This window comes from Ziziphus jujuba, chromosome 4 (assembly GCF_031755915.1).
Source record: "Ziziphus jujuba cultivar Dongzao chromosome 4, ASM3175591v1".
NCBI classification, from domain to species: Eukaryota; Viridiplantae; Streptophyta; class Magnoliopsida; order Rosales; family Rhamnaceae; genus Ziziphus; species Ziziphus jujuba.
In genome coordinates, this window is record NC_083382.1 from 2482972 (window position 1) to 2508285 (window position 25314).

General features: G+C 33.4%; 5 protein-coding genes across 7 annotated transcripts; 2 read left to right on the forward strand and 3 right to left on the reverse strand.

Moving 5' to 3' along the window:
- The first annotated feature begins 1796 nt into the window (after positions 1-1796).
- Positions 1797-4247, forward strand: LOC125421889 (uncharacterized). The gene is made up of 5 exons (XM_060816437.1): positions 1797-1894; positions 2093-2205; positions 2385-2458; positions 2658-2738; positions 2843-4247. The coding sequence occupies exons 1-5, from the start codon at positions 1797-1799 to the stop codon at positions 3584-3586; spliced, it is 1110 nt and encodes a 369-aa protein (XP_060672420.1). The 3' UTR covers positions 3587-4247.
- A 1268-nt stretch (positions 4248-5515) lies between these two features.
- LOC107415734 (protein LEAD-SENSITIVE 1-like) lies at positions 5516-8577 on the reverse strand. Its single transcript, XM_016024122.4, has 2 exons — positions 8077-8577; positions 5516-6522 (listed from the first exon to the last, which is right to left on the reverse strand). The coding sequence occupies exons 1-2, from the start codon at positions 8168-8170 to the stop codon at positions 5894-5896; spliced, it is 723 nt and encodes a 240-aa protein (XP_015879608.3). The 5' UTR covers positions 8171-8577; the 3' UTR covers positions 5516-5893.
- Positions 8578-9261: 684 nt separating this feature from the next.
- LOC107415735 (uncharacterized) lies at positions 9262-12017 on the forward strand. 3 transcript variants are annotated; one of them, XM_048472860.2, is made up of 4 exons: positions 9262-9519; positions 9745-9839; positions 10370-10437; positions 10555-12017. In XM_048472860.2, the coding sequence occupies exons 2-4, from the start codon at positions 9779-9781 to the stop codon at positions 11464-11466; spliced, it is 1041 nt and encodes a 346-aa protein (XP_048328817.2). In that variant the 5' UTR covers positions 9262-9519; positions 9745-9778; the 3' UTR covers positions 11467-12017. The 3 variants fall into 3 exon arrangements, with proteins under 3 accessions (XP_048328817.2, XP_015879611.2, XP_015879609.3); XM_016024125.4 differs by having other exon boundaries at positions 9263-9519; positions 9745-10168; XM_016024123.4 differs by lacking the exon at positions 9745-9839 and having other exon boundaries at positions 9263-9519.
- Positions 12018-14024: 2007 nt separating this feature from the next.
- LOC107415736 (uncharacterized) lies at positions 14025-16620 on the reverse strand. Its single transcript, XM_016024126.4, has 6 exons — positions 16404-16620; positions 16265-16296; positions 15650-15838; positions 15014-15064; positions 14488-14552; positions 14025-14413 (listed from the first exon to the last, which is right to left on the reverse strand). Exons 1-6 carry the CDS (start codon positions 16499-16501, stop codon positions 14309-14311), a joined length of 540 nt encoding a protein of 179 aa, XP_015879612.3. The 5' UTR covers positions 16502-16620; the 3' UTR covers positions 14025-14308.
- Positions 16621-17119: 499 nt separating this feature from the next.
- On the reverse strand, positions 17120-19810 carry LOC107415728 (putative SNAP25 homologous protein SNAP30). Its single transcript, XM_048472218.2, has 6 exons — positions 19603-19810; positions 18553-19055; positions 18260-18353; positions 17911-18035; positions 17717-17814; positions 17120-17472 (listed from the first exon to the last, which is right to left on the reverse strand). Exons 2-6 carry the CDS (start codon positions 18958-18960, stop codon positions 17373-17375), a joined length of 825 nt encoding a protein of 274 aa, XP_048328175.1. The 5' UTR covers positions 18961-19055; positions 19603-19810; the 3' UTR covers positions 17120-17372.
- Between the last annotated feature and the right edge of the window lie 5504 nt (positions 19811-25314).

The following is a 25314-nucleotide window of genomic DNA, read 5'->3' on the forward strand; positions in this document are numbered from 1 at the left end:
ACAGCAACACACTTTGGGTCAAGGCCTTGAAGGCCAAATACTTTCCTCATACTACCTTCATGCGTTGCCCTAGAAAAGATCAAATTCTTGGCAATGGAAAGGCATTTTGAGTATAAGATCAATCCTTGAGAAGGGTCTTTGCTATAGAGTGGGTAAAGGGAATAAAGTGAATTTTTGGGAGGACTCATGGATACCCAACAATATCAATTTCCGCCCAAACCTGAATCCTCGTAATGCTAGCTTTAAGCTTTGAATGGTGGACTCCTTGTTACGCGAGTGGAACTTGGATCATTTAAATGCACTTTTTGATCAAGAGACCATCACCAACATAACAAAAATTTTCTGGACTAATAATGACCTGGATGATACTCTCAATTGAATGGGCACTAACTCAGGAAAATTCCAAGTTAAATCTGTTTATAAATTCCTTCTCCCTGGTGTTACTGATCAGAGGGATTGGTGGCGCGCCGTATGGTCTTCCGACATCCACGATCAGCTCAAATTCTTCTTGTGGAAGTTATCCATCCAAGGCCTTCTAGTTAGAGCAACTCTGCTTCATCGCAACTGGCAGTTGGACAACGAATTCTGTCCTCATGGGTGTGCTAGTCCAGAGAATGAGATGCATCTGTTCTTCACTTGTTCCGTTGCGAGGGCCTTTTGGATTGCATCCCTCTGGACAATCAAATGGGAGTCTTATCCCCAAAGCACTTTAGAGTCCTATCTTGACTGGATAGCCAATCCAGTGGGGAGGCTTCCAGTGCACGAGCTTGACGTTAACAGATTCTTCCACTGGAGGCTTCCAGTGCACGAGCTTGACGTTAACAGATTCTTTCTCTTTGCTTCCATCATTCTGCATACTATCTGGCAAGTGCGCAAAAAAATTGTTTTCGAAGTCCAAAGGATTTCCCTTGAAGAAGAAGTTCATCGAATCTTCCAACGATTTCAAGAATTCTCTAACTCAAATCCCCCAGAGGGCGAAGCAACTTCCATTCCAGATACGACGACCTCCTCCTGGACACCCCCTTCGACTGGAACAATTAAACTTAATTCTAATGCTTCTCTAGCCTATGGTTTTTCAAGTCTTGGAGTGGTTGCCAGGAACCAATTTGGTGCCGTTCTGAAAATTCACGTGGCTAGAACGCCTATCAACTTGCCTGAAGCTGTTGAAGTGGCTGCTATTTTACAGGGGATTCTTCTAGCTCTTCAATGAGGTTATTCTCATATTTGCTGTGAAAGCGATCCGAAATCAGTTATCCAGAACATCATCAACCCTCGGATAGATAATACTCATTGGAACACTACTGGGTTTATTAGGAAACTTCGAGACTTATGCCCTCTCTTTCGTTCCATTTCTTTTGCTTGGACTCCAAGGAAAGCAAACCAGCTAGCCCATTTGGTGGCTCGTTGGGGCCTCTTCAATGAAAATTGTAGCGCTGTTTATACTTTGTCCTATTCTAGTTCTTTTGTAGACTCGTGGAGAAAGGATTGTGGTCTTCTTTCCACAGCCTGATCTCCCGGCAGATCTTCTTGTAAGCTTACCGTCCTTTCGGTTAATATAACGCCCCATTTTACCAAAAAAATAATAATAAATTTTTTTATCAGGGTACCAAACATAACATTTTATTATATATTGATTATATTCATTCCCCAAAAAAAAAAAAAAAAAAAAAAAATTATATTTACCAAAGCAAACCACAAATATGATCTGAATTACTTTTTTCACGCTCTCTGAAATTAGACGATGAAAAACAGGTTCGGAGATTCCATGTCCAAAGCCTTCCACAACTAGTCCTTCAATGGCTTCAAAGATGGAAGTCCCAGTTTTCACCATCACCAACTTGAGCACTTGGGTTGCCATGGCGGTCCCTCCAGACATCACAGTAGCTGATTTCAAGTGTAAGGAGCAAATTAACAAAATATAGAATGCCATACAAATTCCGATCTCATCAATCCCTGTTAAACGTATTTGTTTATCCATTTAAGTGTCTGTCTTAAAATAAAGATCATTTTTTTTTTTTTTTTTTGAACGGGACTAGGTATTTCTATTTGGAAGATCATATAATGAATTTTTCTGGGTCATTGCAATTTGCAGCCTTTTGGTTTCCCAAAGGCCCAACTGGGAAAAAATGATGGTTTCAGTTGTCTTATTCAGCTTCTGGGTTGAGCTTCTGGGATGGGTTTTAGCAGAAATGCGTCTCTCTACTGGTATTTTTCTAACCCAGCAAAGGGATTTTTGAAGTGTTTTCTTTAAAAAGAACTTATAACCGTTTGCAATTTTTTATCATTATTATTTTTTTCCGAAGTATTGCTGATTTGAATGCCATGAAGTTCCTATTAGACTAAAATAGTTGATGTAGTATAGCATGCTGCCATGCTGACTGTAGCCCATTATATAACTCAACCAAAGCCAAAACTAATTGCGCATTCCATTAATTTCCAACCAGCTGGTGCCATTGTGGTTAGTTGGATTTGATTGTCATTGCCATACTTAATTTGTTAACCATCTGCAAAGTACTTTTCTACTGGCATATAATTTTCATTGTACTTTTTTACACAACTCCATTACATGATTGTTATGAAGGTTGTATGCTTGTTTCCTAGTTAATAATGTGCTGAGAAGATACTAAATGTCTGTGGTTTATAAAACATTTCTGTAGGAGAACTTGACAGAGTGCACCTCAATTGCTTCCCAAAATCAGGAGAAATTGAAGTTTGTGGACTTATGGCGCGTTTTTTTGGTTGTTTTGTTTCCTTAAAGTTAATTATGCCACAGGATTCTTTTCTTTATGACCTACGTTCATCATTAGTTTGCATTTTTTAAGTAGTCTCCATCGTGTTGTAGGTAAAGCGAAAATCATGCTTCTTCCACCTGCCTGATTCAATGCCCACGAAGTTTGCATTCCAAGGAGTGAGAGGAACATGGTTTCTTCATGTAGAAGCAAGAAGTTTGACCAATTTGAATAGATCATCGTTACCTCAATTTGTGGCTACAGATGTTGATTATGTATCAAGTCCTGGTAAGGGCAAGAGAGAATGCAAAGAAAAGGAAATTGGAGAAAAGGGATTGCAGTTTCATGAACTTTCATTAGAAAGGCTTCAGAGACCTCTCGATGTTTCAGAGGAAAAGAAGAAAAATAAGAAAGAAACAAAAAACTGCTACTTTGGTTACCAGACAAATGGAAATGGGTTTGAATACATTGGTGCAAACAAAATTACTTTAGTTCCAACTGCCAAGAGTGTTTGTGAGCACCCTGCATCTGCAGAAAATATTGAGCCTAGGGAGGAATGGGCTTCTAGATCAATGGTAGAGGCCCAAGTGAGATGTCATCAGAAACAAAATCCGTTACCTTCTTATTTGCTTCCTTCCCCACCATCAACCAAAACTGGTCAAGGAGCAAGGTATAACTTCAATAGACCTGAAGTGGGGAAACACCTTGTCATGGCTTCAGGTAGTCTCGGCATTTCTCCAAGTAAGCAGAAAACTGCAATCTATCTCTGCCGCATGAAAGATGGAAAAGTTTTGGGTCTCAACTCAAGTTCAGTAGTTAAACAACCACAGTTTGAGATAAGTGACAGTGATGAATGAACAGTTCCAGAGTGTATCCTGGTGAACTGAGACAACTGTGCATTATAATGTCATGCTCTTACACCAGAAGTTCTACTCTGTCTAGCTTCACAATATCAATGGATAACCTGAATGCACTGTAATTGATTATTTGGAGTGGCTGATTTGTGGAGAAATGGAGGATTGGAAGAGCTTTCTCTCGAGCAAGATCAGAGGTGTGAACAGTCTAGAATCCCTTAACTTTCACTACAGAGTTACATCCAGATTATTGTTGTCATTTTCGATCTTTTTGTAAATTTGATGCTGTTCTCTTCTCTTGGAAACAGAGGAAAAAATGGTATGGGTTAACATGATAACACTCACATAGCCAAAAAGGAAGGAGGAGAAAACAAAAAGAAAAAGAAAAAGAAAAAGAAAAGAATCCAAGAAATAGAACAGTTGATGCTCTAGGATATGTTCATTTTATTTCTTTTTCCTTTTGTTTTTTGAGATTATGATGGTTTTGATAATGGGATGGAACTAAAGCTCTGCTTTTTGTGAATGCTTCTGATTTCTAGATTCTAGAAAGTGTAAGAGATAATAGCCCAACAAATTATTTCCATTTGCACAATGTTCTGCTGTGCTTTAGCATGTAATTTTTCTAAGGCCTTGGTTTAGTGAACCGATAATAATTGGTATGAAAGCTCAAGGTTTCTCACTAGTCTCCTTTTTAGTCTGCGATAACATTTTTTCCCTTGCTAGAAATGATGGATAGTCTTATATCATCCCTCTATTAGTGCAATGTTTTAGATACACCATGAGCTCTTGTGATCATTTCATGCTTGCTGGTTTGAAGAGCAAACTTTAAGCTCATTGAGCACCTGACAAAACAGCTTTGATAAATTCAAGTTAGATTTTAATTTTTTGTATGGTTGTGAATAAGCATGTTGGTATTGATTAGAAGTATGCTTATTACTTTTTGTATGATTGTAAGCATGGATTAGAAGTATGCTACATTAAAGTGACCATTTTTAACTCCAACATGTAAGGCTGTGTCCTTCTCCTTCAAGTTTCTTGTCCTTCAAAGATGAGCTGCTTGCTGGCTTTCAATATCCTTCAAACCGCTGATGAGCACCTCAACCATATCTTTGTTCCCAATTTTTGCTGCTACATGTAAAGGACTGTCTCCGTCAGCATTTACTTGGTGAAGAAGTGATGGATTTAAGCGAAGGACGCATTTTGAAACACCCTTTTGATGCAATCTAACAGCAATGTGAAGAATAGTGTTCTTCTGTGGTGTTACCTGGTGAGTGTCAATTCCATGTTCCTCGAGTGCTTGAATGAGGCTTTCATCTCCTGAAGCTGCAGCTGCGAACACCATCCTATCCATTGGGAGCAATGATCTCAATCACTTCCTCCGATCTCTATCTTCCCGGTTAAGGTGAAAAGAAGGGACGGACTAAGAAGAATATAATCCCAAATCGTCTAATTTCTGTTAAATTATTCTTTTAAATACAAGTTGAAATTAATTATTACCAATGTTCAAAGACGTCATCAGGTTTTATGTAATTTATAACTTTATTATCGTCAATATTCCAAGTGGAAGAATATTTAATAGGACCTTTTGCACAAAGCAAGGACAAAAACCATCCTTTAATAAATAATTTCCAACTTAATTTGCGTAAAACCAGACGAAGGTGTGGTAGCTGTGTGACTAATTTATTCCAAAAGTTTCTTTTCGACTTTAAAAAACTCAAACTCAAAGGTAGCTAGCAAAGGAAGAAGACTCTGTAGGATTCATAACAAGTCATTAGTCTTTGATTATTATTAGTATTATTATTATTATTATTATTATTATTATTATTTCTATATTTAAAAAACAAAAAAAGGATGAGGAGAAGAAGAAGCTCAAGGGTCTTGGTCAATGGTGATATTGATATCAAAATAAAAGTATAATACTTCAAGTGAGAATTCAATAATAAACAAAATAATTAGTGCAAAACGTATGCACAATGATTTTTAATCTCTCAACAGAACTCCAATCAAAGTTATACATAAAAATCTTAAATCTTGTCTCACCTATTCATCATAAAAGATTTTTGAAATTTGACTTCATGTAAAGTTGCATACAGTTTGCGCCTCCAATTTATGAAGATGGCAAAAATTTTACAGCTCCATGAATTGTTAAAGAGAACAAACAGAGCAAATAACCTCAAACATTCAACAAAGGCAAACAGATATATAATGCAAAGAAAACATTCCAAACACATTAAACAACAATCTAAAAGTACCAACTTTGTTTAGGATAAATTATTCTTCCTTCACTGTTTCAGTTGCAGCCAAATATGCTTAGCCTGAACGATCAACAAGCTTCTCAACTGCAACTTTACTAACATCACGGCGAACTCCAATATCAGAAGCCAATCTACTAATGCAGTAAATGCCATAACCCACAAATGCCAGACCAGAAAAACTAGTAGTCAGGAATCGAAGAGGTGAAGAAATTACAGCACTAGAGGCAGCCAAAATGGAGCCTGCCTGCCCACTCCTGCCAATACTAAAACTAGTGAATACTAGCAAGCCAGTTTTGCAATAAATTGCAAAGTCTTCACAATTGTTTTTGAAAACGTGGTAAACACCAAAGCCATTCGCAAGGAGGAAAAATGCACGGTGCAGGACATCTTCAGGTGGATCGGAAGAGGCAAGTGTACAGGTACCACCTCGAGGTTTGGCAAGGAATACAGCTGGATTAATACCATATTCAAAGAGATAAAGATCTCCACCAGAAAGAAAACAATCTATGCAGGAAGAGAGCACGCCATCAAGCCTTGATTGATCACCACATATTGGACAGGGATTGTCTGAAGAATGGGATGGAGACGAGCTGAATATAATACGATTTAACGCAGTTCCTGTGCCAATTTCCTGGCCTGCTCCTCGAGTGAAGTGGATCAACTTTCCATCACAGACATATATGCCTGGGGTCACATAGCAGATAAATAGGGGTTAGTACAAAAAAGACTATTATGCATTCAAGGACGGGGGCAGAAAGAGAGAGAGAGAGAGAGAGAGAGAGAGAGAGAGAGAGAAGTGCACAAGAGGAAACCTTCTCAAATGCGTGTTCAAAAATTTACTAGAGATAGAAGTGCACAGGAGGAAACCTCCTCAAATGCGTGTTCAAAAATTTACTTCTTCTTGTGCTTAATCGCATTATCAAACATAACCATCAACTTCTACCTACTACTAGGTTTTTAGCCTAAGTATAATAATCCCAAAATGGTAAGTTCAATTTAACTTGTCACACATTACCTGAAATGGAAGCATTTATTTCTAATAAAGATGCTCTAAAGTCCTAGACTCTGTGGGCAGGGGCAGGGGCAGGGGCAAGGAGAATAAAAGATACTCCTCATAATCTTATCCATAAGTTTCCTATTCCTACTTCTGTAGAATCTTTACTCTGCTCCAAACCCACTTCGAATGATAGGCAGTTTACTCTTTAAGAAATTGCCCTTGAAAATTATCTTAACAGGAAAGGAATAAACGAAACAAAAAGCAGTCATGCATATTCCTGGCTTAAATCTTTTTGTACTCCATGAATTCATGTCATTTAATCTCGATCTCAAAGAAAACAACTTGTAATGCTGAAAGGATTGACTAGCAGAAGAATAACTTGCGCTCAAGTCTGAAACAAAAATTTGGACCAGCAAACAACCTAAGCGAAAACGGTATGCCACTTATCCACATCATATTGGTAAATGAAGGCAGGATCTAACTCCTAGGAGTTTCTACTAATCCATTTACGACAAATTAATATCTGTTTTGTTGGGGCACCTCCTAAAAGCAGAAAATAATATGCATGTATAATGTATAGGAAAACAAGAAAAGAGAGGGGGGAGGGATTCAGATGTTATCATTCCCTTTTTAACTTGTTTCTGTCTTTCTGATGTCAAAAGATACAGACTCTACATGAAATGCGTAGAGAAGCTACTCTTGTCTCTATTATCTCAAAACAATGCAATCATTAAAAGAATAGGAAAAGAATTCCAACCCCAGCTGGAGAATTCTAATCTTCTTTAATATAGATAAGTTCTTTTGACACCTCTATTCATATTTGTAGAGTGACGATCAACTCAAGAGAGAAATACCATTTTTGACACCTCATGCAACATAGCCACAAAATATAATCTTTACATAGAGAAGCTCTGATGAATAGACAACCAAAGTCATTTTAACCAAATACAGAAAGGTTTTAGCATTTTCTGATTTAAATAATGGCAAACTTGTCCATAAACAATATTCACATATATAGGCATGTTCCTCCAAAAAGGGACCATAACATGCTACTGCCAGTAACTTCTTTTGTCTAAATGTTATAGAAGTCACAACAGGCAACAGGAAAACAATACTCATGAAAGAATCTGTGTTAAACCCAATAATCGATACAGTAAACATCTAATTCAGCAAATGTAAAAAACAACAAAATCAATAAAAAAATAAAAAAAAATAATAAAAAGGAGAAAAAGAAAAACAACCATGATGGGCATAGATATAGGCCTGCCTCCAGGAATATATATGATCTCCAGGCTTCAATTGCTCCCTCTGGATCTTCTTCGAAAGCATTGCCATCTCCCACTTGGGCTTTCCTCTGCTTGTATCTCTCTCTGCTCAGTAAATTTCTGATCTTTAGGGGAAAAAAAAAAAAAAGGATAATTTGAATACAACCCAGAGATTCGATCCCAACAATGAACAAACTGAAAGAGACGTGAGACAGAGAGAGAAGAGAGGAGAGGAGGGCAAATGGGCAATGGGAAATGAGAAATCTTTTCCTTCGTCTCTAAGTCTCTCACTCTCTCTACTCTTTCCTCTTCCTCTCTTCCTCTTCCTCTTCCTCTTCCGCTGGATTTGAGACTATTAATAAAATTACGTAAAGTTGTAAATCTTTTTTCTTTTTCTTTTTTTCTCCCTTGGATTACGAATGCTTTCAAACAATTAGTAACTGTTATAACTTATGGAGGTTGCGTCATTTTTCCGCAAGAAATCAGATCATTTGAAAAAGGAATATGGTATATTTTGTTTCAATTCCTTTTTTTTTTTTTTAAATCATAATTCTGTTTCAATTCCATGCAAGAGTGAAAATGACTACTTTGTTTAATGACTACTTTGTTCTCTTTATACATATCCATAATTTTGTACCGAGAAAGTAAATTAACATTTTTTTTTAAATTTTTTGATAAACTGGTATATTTATGTATATGCTAAATTTTATTTATTTATTAGTTTTTATGTATGGCATATTTTATTTAAATGTATTAAGAACATGTAAATTTAGAAGATAGTTTAAGACATATGTTCAAACAACATTAAAAAAAAAAGTCTATAGTATTATCAAAGGTTTAAGTTGGCAATTGTGGATTTTTTCTTTTTTTCTTTTTTCGCATTTTTGTTATTGTTTTTTTTTTTCCCGATGTATATATGTTTCACATAATAAAAAAAAAAAAAAAGTTTTATAATCTAAAGACATTCATCCCATAATTTTAATTTTAAATATAAAAATATTTGTTTGGCAAAAAAAAAAAAAAAAAAAACTTTTATTATTTTTTGTTTGTCCTGTCAACGTCAGTACACGCGGAAGTAAATACTCACTTTATCAAAAAATTAAAAAAAAAAATTAATAAAATATTTTTTATTATCGGGGTACTAAACATTTTATTATATGTTCATTCGCCCCCCAAAAAAAAAAAAAAAACATTTATTATATTTACCAAAGCAAGCCACAAATATGATCTGAATTACTATTTTCACGCTTTCTCTGAAATTAAACAATGAAAAACAGGTTAGGAGATTCCATGTCCAAAGCCTCCCACAACTAGTCTCAATGGCTTCAAAGTTGGAAGTGCCAGTTTTCACCAACACCAACTTGGGCACTCGGGTTGCCATGGCGGTCCCTCCAGACATCACAGCAGCTGATTTCAAGAGTAAGGAGCAAATTAACGAAATATAGGATGCCCATACAAATTCAAGTCTCATCAATCCCTGTTAAACTATCCTTCTGTTTGTTTATCCATTTTAGTGTCTGTGTTAGAATAAAGTTCTTTTTTTTCTTTTTTTCTTTTTTTATTATTTTTTTTTAATTTATTGCACTAGGTATTTGTATTTGGAAGATCATATAATGAATTTTTCTGGATCATTGCAATTTGCAGCCTTTTGGTTTCCCAAAGGCCCAACTGGGAAAGAATGCATTTTTATGCGTTTCCTTCTCACTTGATGGTTTCAGTTGTCTTATTCAGCTTCTGGGGTGAGCTTCTGCGATGGGTTTTAGCAGAAATGGGTCTCTCTACTGATATTTTTCTAACCCAGCAAAGGGGTTTTTTTTAGTGTTTTCATTTCTATTTTTTAGAAGGAAAAAAAAAAAAAAAAAAAAAAAAAAAGAACTTCTTACTGTTTGCAATTTTTTCTCATTATTATTTTTTTCTAAAGTATTGCTGATTTGAGTGCCATGAAGTTCCTATTGGACTAAATAGTTGATGTAGTCTAAGCATGCTGATTGTAGCCCAATATATAACTCAACCAAAGCCGAAACTAAGTGAGCAGTCCATTTATTTCCAGCCAGCTGGTGCCAATGTGGTTAGTTGGTTTTTGATTGTCATTGTCATACTTAATTAGTTAACCATCTGCAAAATATTTTTTCAACTGGCATATAATTTTCATTGTACATTTTACACCAACTCCATTACATGATTGTTATGAAAGTTGTATGCCTGTTTCCTAGTTAATAATGTGCTGAGAAGTTACTAAATCTCTGTGGTTTATAAAACATTTCTGTAGGGGAACTTGAGAGAGTGCACCTCAAATGTTTCCCAAAATCAGGAGAAATTGAAGTTTGTGGACTTATGGTGCGTTTCTTTGGTTGCTTTGTTTCCTTAAGAGTTAATTATGCCACAAGATTCTTTTCTTTATGACCTACATTCATCATTAGTTTGCATTTTTAAGTAGTCTCCATCGTGTCGTAGGTAAAGCGAAAATCATGCTTCTATCACCTGCCTGATTCAATGCCCATGAAGTTGGCATTCCAAGGAGTGAGAAGAACATGGTTTCTTCATGTAGAAGCAAGAAGTTTGACCAATTTCAATAGACCATCGTTACCTCAATTTGTGGCTACAGATGTTGGTTATGTATCAAGTCCTGGTAAGGGCAAGAGAGAATGCAAAGAAAAAGAAATTGGAGAAAAGGGATTGCAGTTTCATGAACTTTCATTAGAAAGGCTTCAGAGACCTCTCAATGTTTCAGAGGAAAAGAAGAAGAATAAGAGAGAAACAAAAAACTGCTACTTTGGTTACAAGACAAATGGAAATGGGTTTGAATGCATTGGTGCAAACAAAAATACTTTAGTTCCAACTGCCAAGAGTGTTTGTGAGCACCCTGCATCTGCAGAAAATGTTGAGCCTAGAGAGGAATGGGCTTCTAGATCAATGGTAGAGGCTCCAAGTGAGATGTCATCAGAAACAAAATCTGTTACCAGTATCATTAACAGATACTTTCCAAACTTCAAGGAAGATAGCAATTTTATAAGCCCTACAAGTTCTGAGGTAACATCTAGAGCCAACAAGCCTTGCAGGGAAGAACGTTTGACTAACTGCTCAAGCATTCAAGTTGATTCCTTTCCTCAGTATTCTAGAAAAGGCTCTTCTTATTTGCTTCCTTCCCCACCATCAACCAAAACTGGTCAAGGAGCAAGGTATAACTTCAATAGACCTGAAGTGGGGAAACGCCTTGTCATGGCTTCAGGTAATCTCGGCATTTCTCCAAGTAAGCAGAAAACTGCAATCTATCTCTGCCGCATGAAAGATGGAAAAGTTTTGGGTCTCAACTCAAGTTCAGTAGTTAAACAACCACAGTTTGAGATAAGTGACAGTGATGAATGAACAGTTCCAGAGTGTATCCTGGTGAACTGAGACAACTGTGCATTATAATGTCATGCTCTTACAACAGAAGTTCTACTCTGTCTAGCTTCACAATATCAATGGATAACCTGAATGCACTGTAATTGATTATTTGGAGTGGCCGATTTGTGGAGAAATGGAGGATTGGAAGAGCTTTCTCTCAAGCAAGATCAGAGGTGTGAACAGTCTAGAATCCTTTAACTTTCAATACAAAGTTACATCCAGATCATTGTCGTCATTTTTGGTCTTTTTATAAATTTGATGCTGTTATCTTTTCCTGGAAACAGAGTAAACAAGGGTATGAGTTAACATGATAACATTCAACATAGCCAAAAGAAAAAGAAAAAGAAAAAGAAAACAATCCAAGAAATAGAACGGTTGATCCTCGCGGAGATTTTCAATTTTTTTTTGAGATTGTGATAGTTTTGATAATGGGATGGAACTAAAACCTCCTGTTCGTGAATGCTTCTGATTTTTAGATTCTAAAAAGTGTAAAGATATAATAGCTTAACAAATTATTTCCATTTGCACAATGGTCTGCTGTGCTTTAGCATGTAACTTTTCTAAGGCCTTAGTTTAGCGAACCTAAAATAATTGGTCTGACAGCTCAAGGTTTCTCTCTAGTCTCCTTTTTGGTCTGCGATAACATTTATTCGCCTTGCTAGAAATGATCAACGAATGGATAATCTATCTTGGGGTTCGGCTAACCTTTCTTTTCATGAATTAGTGACTTAAAATATATCAAGTGAGAATTAGTGACTTAAAATATATCAAGTGAGAATTATCATGTTTATAAGGCTTATTCGGCCAAGTATGATGATTTGCTTTTATTGATTTGTTTAGGGATCCATACAAAAGAACAGAGTGGAGGAAAGATTTAAGCTCTATATACAATACATACTTAGCTTAAAGAAATCGAAAGCATAACTTTTGCAAATTTTCTTGGATATTTTATGCCAGAGCTTGGTAGCTCATTTCTTATTTTATTATTTTTATGTAATTAAAACAATTAAAAATATATAACATGGTTTTTTTTTTTTTAATTTAATAAAAATATATAACAAGGTTGTTGAAACTATATTGACTCTCTAAAAGTTACTGTCTGGATGAATATTGCTCGAAGGATCTGGTCCACGGGTACGTGGAAAATCAGTGCAGCCCAATCTTTAATAAATTAGAGCAAAAATTTTTTTTTTTTTAAAAGAAAAAGATTGTAGCAACAAATCTTCTACCTTTTTCTTTTTTGGATTGAGAAAGTCATTCACATATTCTTTTTCCTCTTTTGAAAAAGAAAAAGAAAAGAATCCAAGAAATAGAACAGTTGATCCTCGCAGAGATTTTCATTTTTTTTTGAGATTATGATGGTTTTGATAATGGGATGGAACTAAAACCCCCTGTTCGTGATTGCTTCTGATTTTTAGATTCTAAAAAGTGCAAAGAGATAATAGCTCAACAAATTATTTCCGTTTGCACAATGTTCTGCTGTGCTTTAGCATGTAACTTTTCTAAGGCCTTGGTTTAGCGAACTGAAAATAATTGGTCCGACAGCTCAAGGTTTCTCTCTAGTCTCCTTTTTGGTCTGCGATAACATTTTTTCCCCTTGCTAGAAATGATAGATAGAGTCTTAGATTATCCCTCTATTAGTGCCATATTTTAGATACACCATGAGCTCTTGTGAGGATTTCATGCTTGCTGGTTTGAAGAGCAAACGTTAAGCCCATTGAGCACCTGACAAAATATCTTTGATATATTCAAGCTAAATTTGAATTTTTTGTATGTTGGTATTGATGAGAAGTATGCTTATTACTTTTTGTATGGTTGTAAGTATGGATATGAGCTTGAGTTAAAACCTTACTATAGACTACAAAGGTTCTTGAGGTCCAAAACAAATCTAAACCCTCTAGAAATTGAGATTTGAGTTTTATTTGCAGGTAAAGCTTCTATGCCAGACCTTGCCAACTTCATATAAACCTTAAGACGGCAATAAAACGATCACGTTATGTAAGGTGGATTCTACATTAATGCAGCCCAAATTTTGTTGTTTTCTTTTGGATTTTGACAAAAGAGCAGAAATTGTTCTTGGTCTGCCAGACTCATCAATGTCCTCCTGTACTTTGAAATTGTTGAGCTTCGATTTGTAGCTGTTGAAAGTATTTCCTAATGAAAGTTTGGATGATCACTTTCATTTGATAAATTTGTATAGCAAATGATATTTTTCAGACAGGTGGAAATTGTCCTTTTTAGTTTAAGAAAACATGTTAACTGCTTGTCTTCATAATAGGAAATTATGCACTAAACATACAACAACAATTCACAGCAGCAGTGTTTCATATTCCAATCTTCTTACGAGAATCATAGTTAAATGGGAAAAAATCGAACTTATTATTGGACTTCTTAGACTGCTCAGAAATGTCATGAGAGTCAAAGTTAATATCAGATTTGCTTAGTTACCCAAATTAGACACCTAATTGTGCATGCATTGAAATTTATAACGCTTGGATGAGCAATACCATGAGCAAAACTGAGAAAGGCAAATCCTCTCGAGCAAAACAAACACATAACTAGCTCATTTTTGTATGCAAAAACCAAATTTCTGTCAGATAACTCGTGGATATGTAAAAGCATGACATATTGTGTTTTTTTTTTTCTTTTTTTTTTTTGGGGGTGGCCTCCCAAACCATACCTTTGGCACAATAACAACATATGGGCATAATTACTTGACATAAAAGTTTTAGTGGGATAATATACATAGTATTTCTACCAAGAAGGGGAAATCCTGCTCCCAAAGAGTACTCTATGAATCCACATCCAAATTTAACTCATTCTAGGCATCAAAATTTGCATTAGCATTGGTCATCTTATGGCGAAGTTCAGCCAAGAAGTCCATTTGTGAGCCAGGAGACCCCACACTGTCTGCTGCCACCATAAACTGGAGACAAGCAATCAGTTAGTAGAACTTCAGAAAGAGGGAGAATGAGAGAAAGATGGGAATTTAACATTCACCTGATGGGGGTATCTGAAGTTAGCCCATGCCGATGCACCACTTCCAGAGTACAAAACAGGTCTATCTGAAGTAAAGAAACCACAAAGCGAATAAACCAACCATACAAAGTAGAAATATTTTGAACAAACTGGTAATGTTTATGTTGTATTTTCTTTTGGCACAACCTTTATAAATATACCTTAAGTTAACGATATTGATTATTATAGACTTGTAAACTATTTCTACCTCCCATCGCTAGTTTCTCTATTTTGCCAAGATCTTTTTGGAAGTGCTTCAACAGACACATGAGAGCACAAGCATAAACAGACGTATACACAGCTATCTCATGGCAGAGAAACTGTATATGCTTCATTAACCTCCAAATTTTGCAAGGAAATTGATTATTTAAGTTACACTTGTTTTAGCAATTTGTTTTACCTTAAGTGAAATAAATCATACAATTTGTTTTAGCAACAAGAAACTGTCTCAAGTTTGCTAAGATAAACATTACAAAGCTTTATAAAATCTTAGAAGTCTTTCACCAACCTGATAAATCAATGGAAGGATCATTGAGGGCCTGCATCGCAGCTTCCCAACCTGTGAATATAAAATTTTATAGGTTATCAATCCTGTGGGAACAAATTATCTCTGACCTCATAAATAGTCATAAAAAATAACTTAAACTCTACTTTAGTTAATGACATAAATTGCCTGAAATGCTCATTGTTCAACGCACAAAGAAAAGCTTTATGCGCTCCGATGAGGATACTCCCACCTCATACGTCAAAGACAGACGGAGGAAAGATTAATATGCTTTTTGTTGTAAAATTATAATAACTAGACATACCAACAAATAATCACATTTTTAAAGCTGCTACTATCCCATTTAATTTAAATATACAAACATCCTAGAAAAGGACACTCAAGTGCCAGTGTACCTACTTATACTGAGATTAACAGAATGCGAATTGGATGCACCTCCAGACATAAAAAACCACTCAAAGTTGATTAATATTAAGCAACCATGTTCACCATCTTCAAAGAGAAACCCATACCAGTGTTATGATCACACAATGTTAATTTAGAAACATATCTAATCCAACAAAAAACAGCAACACGCCATGCACTTCCTCATTATAAAAAGTACTACTTTTCCTATTAAGAATCATAATGGATACTTACGTTTGCTCAAGAGCTGAGAAGCTTCGCTGCTAGAACAACCCTCTAAAGCTATTAACCTGGCATAAGGGTTCTCATTTAGAAGACTGTTGCTTTCTGCATCACCATGATCTGCTACAGGTACATTTTTTGAAGCACTAACTTGATTCTTTTCTAAGTCATTCCCATAAAAACTGCTTCGATCAAACCGATCTGCAACAATTTGCCAACCATATTACTTATATTACTTACCAAATCAATATAAACAGAATGCAGCAACAAATATCTCATTTTCACTGGCCATCCAGCCTCTAATTAACACATAAAAATACATTTACTAAAATAAGCTTTGCAGAGATAATTGAATAAGATTTCCACTTGGTTATGATATTCACATCACCAGGATATTTTTCACTTTTCCCAAAGCCCAACAACCAAAAAAACACCATGAATTGAGCCATTACTCTAGGGGCTTGAATGGAAACTACTGTAATCAGGCCGAAAAGGTCGATGAAGTGAATACCCATTTGGGTATTCAGAAACTAAGAAGCTTCACAGAAAATAAAAGCATACAAGAGGAAAAAAAAAAAAAAAAGGGTATTTAAAGCGAAAGAGAATGAAGAAATGGGTAATTTTCACCTGCTGATTTGCGTCGGTTGAGAGAACGATTCCTGGAATATCAATCGGCGATTTTTCAAAGAAGAAAGTGAGGGAAAAAAAAAAAAAAGAAAAAAAAAAGAAGAAAAAAAACAGAGATTAAAGATAGTAAATGAAGGACCTTTGATTAGGAGGAGCGTAGCGTCTGACGACGTTTGCCGAATCTGGTTGAGCTTGTGGTTGTGATTGAGATGATGGAGGTGTAGGGTTTTCCAGCATCTCTCTCTCTCTCTCTCTCTCTCCCTCCCTCTGGATTTTCTGAGTGGGTCTTCGTGTGAATCAGAGCATTTCACTCTACCCACCAAAGACGGCTTCACCCAAAATAAAAAACCTTTCATTTTTGCCCATTTTTATTCCTTCAAGTTCGGATTTTTTTAATTTTAATTTTGACTTTTAAAAAAACAAATATATTTTATTCTTTCACTTTAAACCAGAGTAATGATTTTCCATTTATTTTAATTTATTTGGAAAATCTGAAATTTTTCTAATTTTTTGTTAAAGGGTAGCCATGACTTTTCCACCAATAAAAAGAGTAGGCAAGGGTTGACCACATATGTTATGCTATGACCATCCCATTTCATTTCCTGTTCTGTTCTTCACCCAAAACAAAAGAACTCATAATTTAAGCTCCACTCAAGCATGCACTTTCTTTCCGTGAAGAAAAATAGTGTATCATTTTTGTGAATTATTCATTGATAAATTCTTGTTTAACTTTGATCCTCTTAATAGAAATTTTTTGGAGACTAAAAAATGGGGTAAGGATAATATTAGAATAATAATAATAATAATAAAAATATGCATTTTATTGGTTCAAAGAAAAAGCTAAAAACCTATCAATTGAAAATACTCAATCAATAGGAAAAAATTTTTGCATTAAAAAAAAAAAAAAACAAACAAACAAAAATTTAATAGGGGAAAGAATTACATAAAAATATAAAAACAAAAAACAAAATTAATAGGGGAAGAAAAAATTACAAATCTTATCGTTATGTTTGGTACAAAAAAATAATGGTATAGCAGCAAACCATATCCACTTGGTTGGAAATTCTTTTTTTTTTTTTTTTTGGTCCCTCTGCTTATTCATTGACAATTACTTCCCAACCAATTTGCGAGCGCGTTGATTGGCACCCTTCACTCTAGAGTTCAATTCATCAATATCATCAGATAGATGGTCTAGGGCTTTATTTTGCCTGGCAATTTTACATGTTACATGAAAACAATGTCAGAAAGAAAATTTAAGAAACTTCTAGTGGAATAAAAATCAAAGCACAAAGAAAAATGATCACAGAAAGGAAAGTAGAAAATTTCTATAATATTATTAGTCAAATAATAAGGAGCCGAGATTATAAATCCTAATGCAGTAGCTATATAACTTTTTGTTGTGTGTTTACTAAATCAGAAGTCACTTATAATAATAAGAAGAAAGATACTGACATGTCTATTTCACTTCCCATGTCAATCGCCATGCCCTTCAAGTCTCCAAGAATGTTGCTTAAATCTGAAAGAGCATCATCTTGTTTTGCCTTCTCAACCTGGTATTGATGGCCCACATTGTAAATAAAAATTGGAGAAAATATATATATGGACATGTTGTTCATTTTCCATGACAATCTCAATAACAAACGAACCTCGACTTTCTGCATGGCGTTTGTGGGTTCAGAAGGAGGTGTTCGAGGAGCTGATTTGGGTACAGGAGCTATTCCCAACTTCTCCTTCTGCTTCCTGTGGTTTTCATTGCTTCTGGATGCAGTATCTATTCAGCCAACATTGCAAAAGAAAATTTGAATACAATCTCATTTTGTCAAAAAAAAAAAAAAAAAAAAAAAAAAACATTCACAGAGTTTGGTGATGTTCAATTTTTAGGAAAATGTCCCATGTTATATATATATATATATATAGAGAGAGAGAGAGAGAGAGAGAGAGAGAGTAAAAAATGAGAAGAAAGATTACTAGGAAAGTGAATTTAGAATAATCTACCTCCTGTTATGACAGGACCATTGATTTCTTTGGTCTTCTTTGGCTTCCAAGGCTTGGAGAAAATACCCCCAAGATTGTTTAGAAGTTTCTCACCCTGATTTAACCAAAAAAAAAAATATATATATATATATATATATATATAGGAACCGCTTAAAATAATATTCAAGGAAACAAGAACAACAATAAGACTGACATTCTATACATCTATTACAAGCATGGCATAATTTTATTATCTTCCTAAATTAGCCCCAAAAAATGCAGATAATCCAACTGTAATAGAAAAATGTGCTTACCTTACTCAAATCCTTATCAATATCAACGGCCATATTATGAGTCCTTGTGATTTGGTCACCCTGCTCATGCAACATTTCAAGGGTCTTCGTCGCATCTTGTCTGATATCCTCGGCAATCCTGAGGCAGTTGTTAACACTCTTAGTTGTCTCCTCAGACTTGTACACAGCATAATTCTCTAGCTCTTGCACACTCTGGTTCTCTAGCCCTCCCGAATCACGAAAATCGTTCTTGTATCTGTCTTTCGAGGCAGAAGAACCATAGTGGTTGTCAACATTTGGTATAGGTTCAGACGAAGTTCGTCTTGCAGGGGTAAGAGTGCTGCTCTTAGAATCTTCAGAATCTGAATTGTAAGAGTTTCCAGGGTCCACTGATTTTTGCTTAGCAGGTGATTTCATAAACCCGAACATTGTGACACTTTTATGCAAAGAATTTATTATTGCAATATGGGAAAAAAGTTTCTGTAAAAGAATCTCTACCTGAAAGCAAATGATTGGAATGGTACCTGAAAACACAAGAAAGTGGTAAGAAATGGATGGGGAATATTTTGTTCTATATAGTTCATGTTGTTATTGCTCTACCTTCATATCCATAACAATTGCAGGTAATATATTTTTACAGTTTCCAGATACAAAGATCTTTATTATACTAGACATTTTAGAGTGAAACTCGAAAACCAATTTATACTAGACAATTTACATCTTTATACTAGACAATAACGATAAAAAGAACCATAAAATCACAAACCAAAATAGTGAAACCAAGAAAAAATAAAGAGAACCAATGCCAACAAAAACAGAATGGAATTACCCACATGAAAAAACAACCAAAGAAGAAAGTTTGATAATCAAAAGACAAACCGATCAAGACAGAGAATTAATATTACATCAGACTGAAAATCAACAAATATCAAGAACCCTAATAAAGAAACGAAGTGAGAAATAAAACCAATAGCGAAAACCCAAAAGTTGTTTAATCAGGAAAAAAAAAAAAAAAACAAACAAACAATGAAAACAGATGACCGTAGATGTTAATGAAGATATAGAAAGTACCTGAAATTTCAAAGAAACAAAGAAAGAAAAAGATGATGAATTTTGGAAGCGTTTCATACACAAACCAACCAATTAGAGGTTTGTTTGTGTTTGAAACGGAAAGAATGGCATTCGAGAAAGAAAGAAAAAGAAATTATGAGAAAGTAGTGATGGGTTTTGTTTGGAAAAATGGTGATCGAATTGAATCTCCAATGCTGGAGGCTCTGCGTAAAAGCAGAGCACTGTACGGCTCTAACCGCTCCAACCTCCAATTTGTATGAGTTTGTTTGGGCTTCTATTCTATTTCGACCGTTGGCCGTTGGCGCTTTTTTTTTTTTTGGTCCGTGCATTTTCCTGGGAACACACGTGGGCTTTGTTTACATGCTTTGGATTGGGTAAGCGGGTCATGGAGGCCCAAACATTTTTCATCTTGGAAAAGGATGGTTCTACACCGTTGTCAATAATCCAAACTAGCACACTACTCGGTTGTGCAAAGTCACTTGGCAAATTTGATTGGAAAGAATTTGCCGTTTGTAAAACACTCAGAATTTAGAGCACTGACTTGTTCTTCTGCTCGTAGTCAAAATCAATGACCTCTTTCTGTTCGAACATGATGTTGACTGCCAATTCTGGAAAAATATTATGTACTTACATTAACGGTTATACTTGTAGCACATTATCCAAAGTTCAATACAATTGTCAACAATTGCATGGAATATAAATTCCACCATTTAGGATGATGTGCAATATCAAAATAAAACATAATAATAATACATAGTATTTGTTGCATGGGAATGATTCGTTCCATCTATATTATTCGTACAACAGTTTTTTTGTTCATTTGTGCATGGGTCACTTTCATCAAATGTCATGTTCTATAGTTTTTTTTTTTTTCCCCCTATTATTTGCTTCCATCGTGTAACTTTGGAGCTAAGTCAAGGTATTATACCCAAAAAAAAAGAAAAAAAAAAAGAAAAAAAAAGAAGAAACCTAAAACAATAATTATTTTCTGAGTTGATACATTGTAGTAGGTTATGTCTTCTTCTTTTTTCCCTTTAAGTTTGTGATGCTTCATTAGAGTTGATGATTTAAATTTTATTTGGTCCGTTTCAAAAAGCTCACTATACAATCCGTTTGCTGTTCGCTGCCCATAGTTTTTTTTTCTCCTTAAAGATTTTCTATATAAATCTATGTGTGCTTATTTTTATTCTTCTATTATTATTGTTTTTATCTTATTTTCATAACAAGACTTGTCAACTAAAACTGAAAGAATAAAACAAAATAAAAGAGTAGAATGTCTCTAAATATCACCAATGGAAGTGGCCATTTTACTGTTATCTTTTTTTTTTCAAAAAAAAAAAAAAATACTTACATACGACTATGAATGATATAATGCACAAATCATTCATAATTAGATATTTAATAAGTACAATTTAGTAGAACAAAAAATAAAAATAAATAAATACATTTTTTATTTTGATATCACACTAGATACGTTGTATATGATTATTTACTATTATGCTGATAACATATTATATCTGTTATATGTGAAGTTTTCTCCCTATTATTGAGATTGTTTAGATCATCATCATTATTGTTGTCAGCATATTTTTTTGCTTTTACTTTAGCAAAAGCATATTTTGCTTCTTCTTTTCTTTTCTTTTCTTTTTCTTATTATTATTCTTATTACTCTTTTTCATCATTTTCTTTCCAGTTGTTTTATTTAATTTTTTTTCGTGTATTATTTGAATCCATTATTTCTTTCTTGTTATCTCTTCCCTTAGTTTGCTTTATTCGCACTCCATTATACTTATTTAAGATATATTGTTAACTAAGAAGTCACCTGGCAGCTTATTTCTTTGCTATTCTAAATTTTTTTCTTGTATGGGCATGGTGTTTTTGCTCAGACTTATCATCTCAAAATAAGAAAAAGGAAAAAAAAACCAACTGCATTACATTTTCGTAGCAGGTTTCCTTCTGCTCCTATATTTGATTTTCTTATTGTTTTGTCACCAAACCATCTTCATCAATTTTGATTCTAATGTTCCTATACTTAGCAAGAATCTCGGACCAAAATTGAACAGAAGCATCAAGGGATTGAATACTGGTTTTGATACTGGTATTCATATATAAGATATCAAGGTACGTATGTGATTTAGTCTCAAAAAAATAAAAATAAAATTATACTGGAGTTCCTTATAGTTAGCTTCCTCCCTGCCATTTGGCTAATACAATTTATTTGTTAATTTCTATGTTAAATATATTCGTCACGTTATTTTAACTTCTTATGCACTTTTTTTTTCTTCCCCTCGTTATTGTTTTGGCTAATTGAGTATTACCCGTCATAGATTTGTTAAATGGTGTGTCAAATAACCCATTTATTATTTTATTTTCATATAATTTTTTCAATTATTTTAATACAACAATTACAATTTTATTTATTATATATATGCCTTTTATCGTTATTCATTTCGTACCCCAAAAAAAAAAAAAAAAAAAAGGAAAGAAACATTTTATTCTTTTGAAACAAATATAAGAGTAAAATAATAAAATAGGTTATTTCGTATACATGGAGAAGAGAAAAGCTTAAAGTCTATTGTGAGAAAAATATAAAGTCTACATTTAAAGTTGTTTTTAGGGACCCTGAAAGGTATTATGACAGACTTTTTCATAAAGTAAAATGTTTTTTTTAGAGATATAAAATTTAGATTCTCTAAAAATCAACTCTCTAAAAGTTGAAATATGAGAAGTAACCATAAATTATAACTTCTCAGATTTTACTTTTAACACATAATCAGGGGTGAGGATTAACCTCATCCCAAAAAGGATGTGCCTGTGTGGGGATACCTTGCGGTTTTAACAATATATATATATATATATATATATATAAAAGAAAAATAATAATTTATGTCTATTTTTGTCATTTTACATAATTAGAACATTTTTTTTTAATAAGAAAAACTGGTTCTAAATTAATTAAAAAGTGTCACAAGCGACTCATTGGATAAGATTAGTTAGCCAAGGTGGCCAATCTTCCAACCACACGACCATATCATCAAAACCTTATGTATGTTTTGCTTATTAAAACAGTTAAGCAAGTCGCTTACCAATCGTTTAAATTCTAATTCAGTCATTTTAACAATTTATAAAACACTTATTTGATTTGCAGAAAAGTTTATTATTTCTTCGCTTGCTATTTCACAGTGCACATCAACCTCAAACTAAGCTTAAATCGACTATTAAAATTTTAAGTAGTTAAAGATAACATGTAAAAAGACTGTATCATTATTTTTCTAACTATAGATGTATGCGTGTGTATACATATACATACATAAATATATAAAGAAAAAAAAAATCATGCGAGAGTATATATATACATATATAAATATATAAAGAAAAAAAAATCATGCGAAAGCCACGTTTTTACAACAATATTTAGGAGTAAATATAAGATGGAGCTAGAAGAAAATAAATTAAAGTCTTTTTTTTTATGGTTTTAATTGGTTAAAATATCATGTGAAAGGACTGTATTGTAATTTTTCTAAATATAGAATATGGATGTATGTATGTATGTATATATACATAATAACATGTGAAAGGACTATATTGTAATTTTCCTAAATACAGATGTATGTGTGTGTGTCTGTATATATATATATATATATATATATAGAAAAAACAAAAATCAGAGAGCCACGTTTTTACAACAATATCTAGGAGGAAAAATAAGTTGGAGCTAGAAGAAAAGAAAAAATATATATATTTTTTGAATGCTCACTGCATATAATATTCTCATTTCGTCCTTTCATTTGATTTTATATATATATATATATATATATATATATATTTTCTCCCTACAGTAGTTTGTAACATTTCATTAGGTGACTTCTCACTAAAAAAAAGAAAAAAGAAAAAAAAAAAGAGTAGAATTAATTAATGCACCCACATTTCCAGACTAAGTCCATAATTTAGATTATTATTATTATTGTTATAATTATTATTTTTGTTTATAGTTGAGATTGAGATTGAAACAATTCTAAACTTTAGGAATGGATGCCGTGATTTTATTATTAGATTGTACTTTTTTGTGGAAAAATAATAATAATAATAATAATAATAATAATAATAATAATATTTTATATATAAATATTATATGGATGATGTAGTGTAACAAAATACTTATATAATTATCATACACTCAATAAGTATATTTTTAGAACAATAAATATGTTATTTTAATATTCTACATAATTATAAATTATTAAATTTATATTTCATATTGCATGCACTATATATGAATAACATTCTACATAATTATAAATTATTAAATTTATATTTCATATTGCATGCACTATATATGTGACGCGGTACAATTGTTGTTCCTATTATTGGGACTTGTTTCTATTATGTTATTCTTATTGCCATAATCTTTTTGTGCATTTAATTAGCAAGAAAGGCATCTATTTGTTGTTTCTTTTTTCCACATCATTTGCTTTCTGGTTGTTCGATTAGTACCATTCCTGTGTAGTATCGGCATCCATTATTTCTTTTTTGTTATGTCTTCCTTCAGTTTTTGTTTTTTTGTTTTTTTTCAATTATAAAATAACTCTATACAATTTTATTTTTTTTATACGTTACCATTTAAATAGATATAAAAATATAAAATAACTTTATAAAATTAAAATATTCTAACTAACTAAATTAACACAAAATATGTATACTTGAGTTCCTTATAACTACTTTTCTTCCTACAATTTGCCTAATGCAATTTATTTGTTAATTTTCTACAATAAATACATTGGTCATCTTGTGTAAACATCTAATGAACTTTTTGCCCCCCTTTTTTTTCCTTATTGTTTCGGCCAATGGAGTATTACCCAAAATATATTTGTAAAGTGTGTCCACCAACCCATTTGTCATTTTATTTTCGCATAATTTTTAGAATTATTAGTAAAAATAACAATTAAAATTATATGTCTTATCTATGTGCCTTTTTATCACTATTCGTTGGAAATAAATATAAGAATTAAATAATAAAATAGGTTGTCATCATCTGTTTTTCTTTTTATTATCAAGAAAGGATCCGTTTCCTGCTTCTTTCTTTCCTCCCACATTGCTTTCCTATTGCATACAAAAAATCTAGGTACTAGCTACAAATTTTAGGTCAACGTAAAGAAGATTGTCACTGAACGTCCAACAACATTTACAATAATTGCAATTGTCATAGTGTGAAGATTGATTCGGTGATAAGAATTGCCATTGTTACATTATCATGTTTGATCCAAATTTTCAATGGCAACTTTTTCCGTGTCACTTAATTTTGTAACAGAAGGCCAAAAAATGATGGAACCAGCTATTCCTTATTTTTAATAACAGCTTGTTCCTTTTCACTTAATTTTGTTACAAAAGGCCCAAAAAAATGATGGTGCCAGCTATTCCTTCTTTTCGTTTTATTTTGTGATGACATTTTGAAATTAACATGCAAAATTCATACTTCAGTTACAAACCCAAAATTTTCACTATGCGTTTTAAATCCAAAACGCGGTGTTTTGAACATCCCCCATAACAATATATTGGAATTGCCAAAAAAATTTTCTAATTGTTTGATTAATACCTTTAGTGTGTAGCATTCGACTCTTATTTCTATTTCTTGCTATTTCTTGCCCCTTAGTTTTCCTTATTCGCACTCCATTAATTTTCTCTTTATCAAGGCACATATGTATAATGTCAACT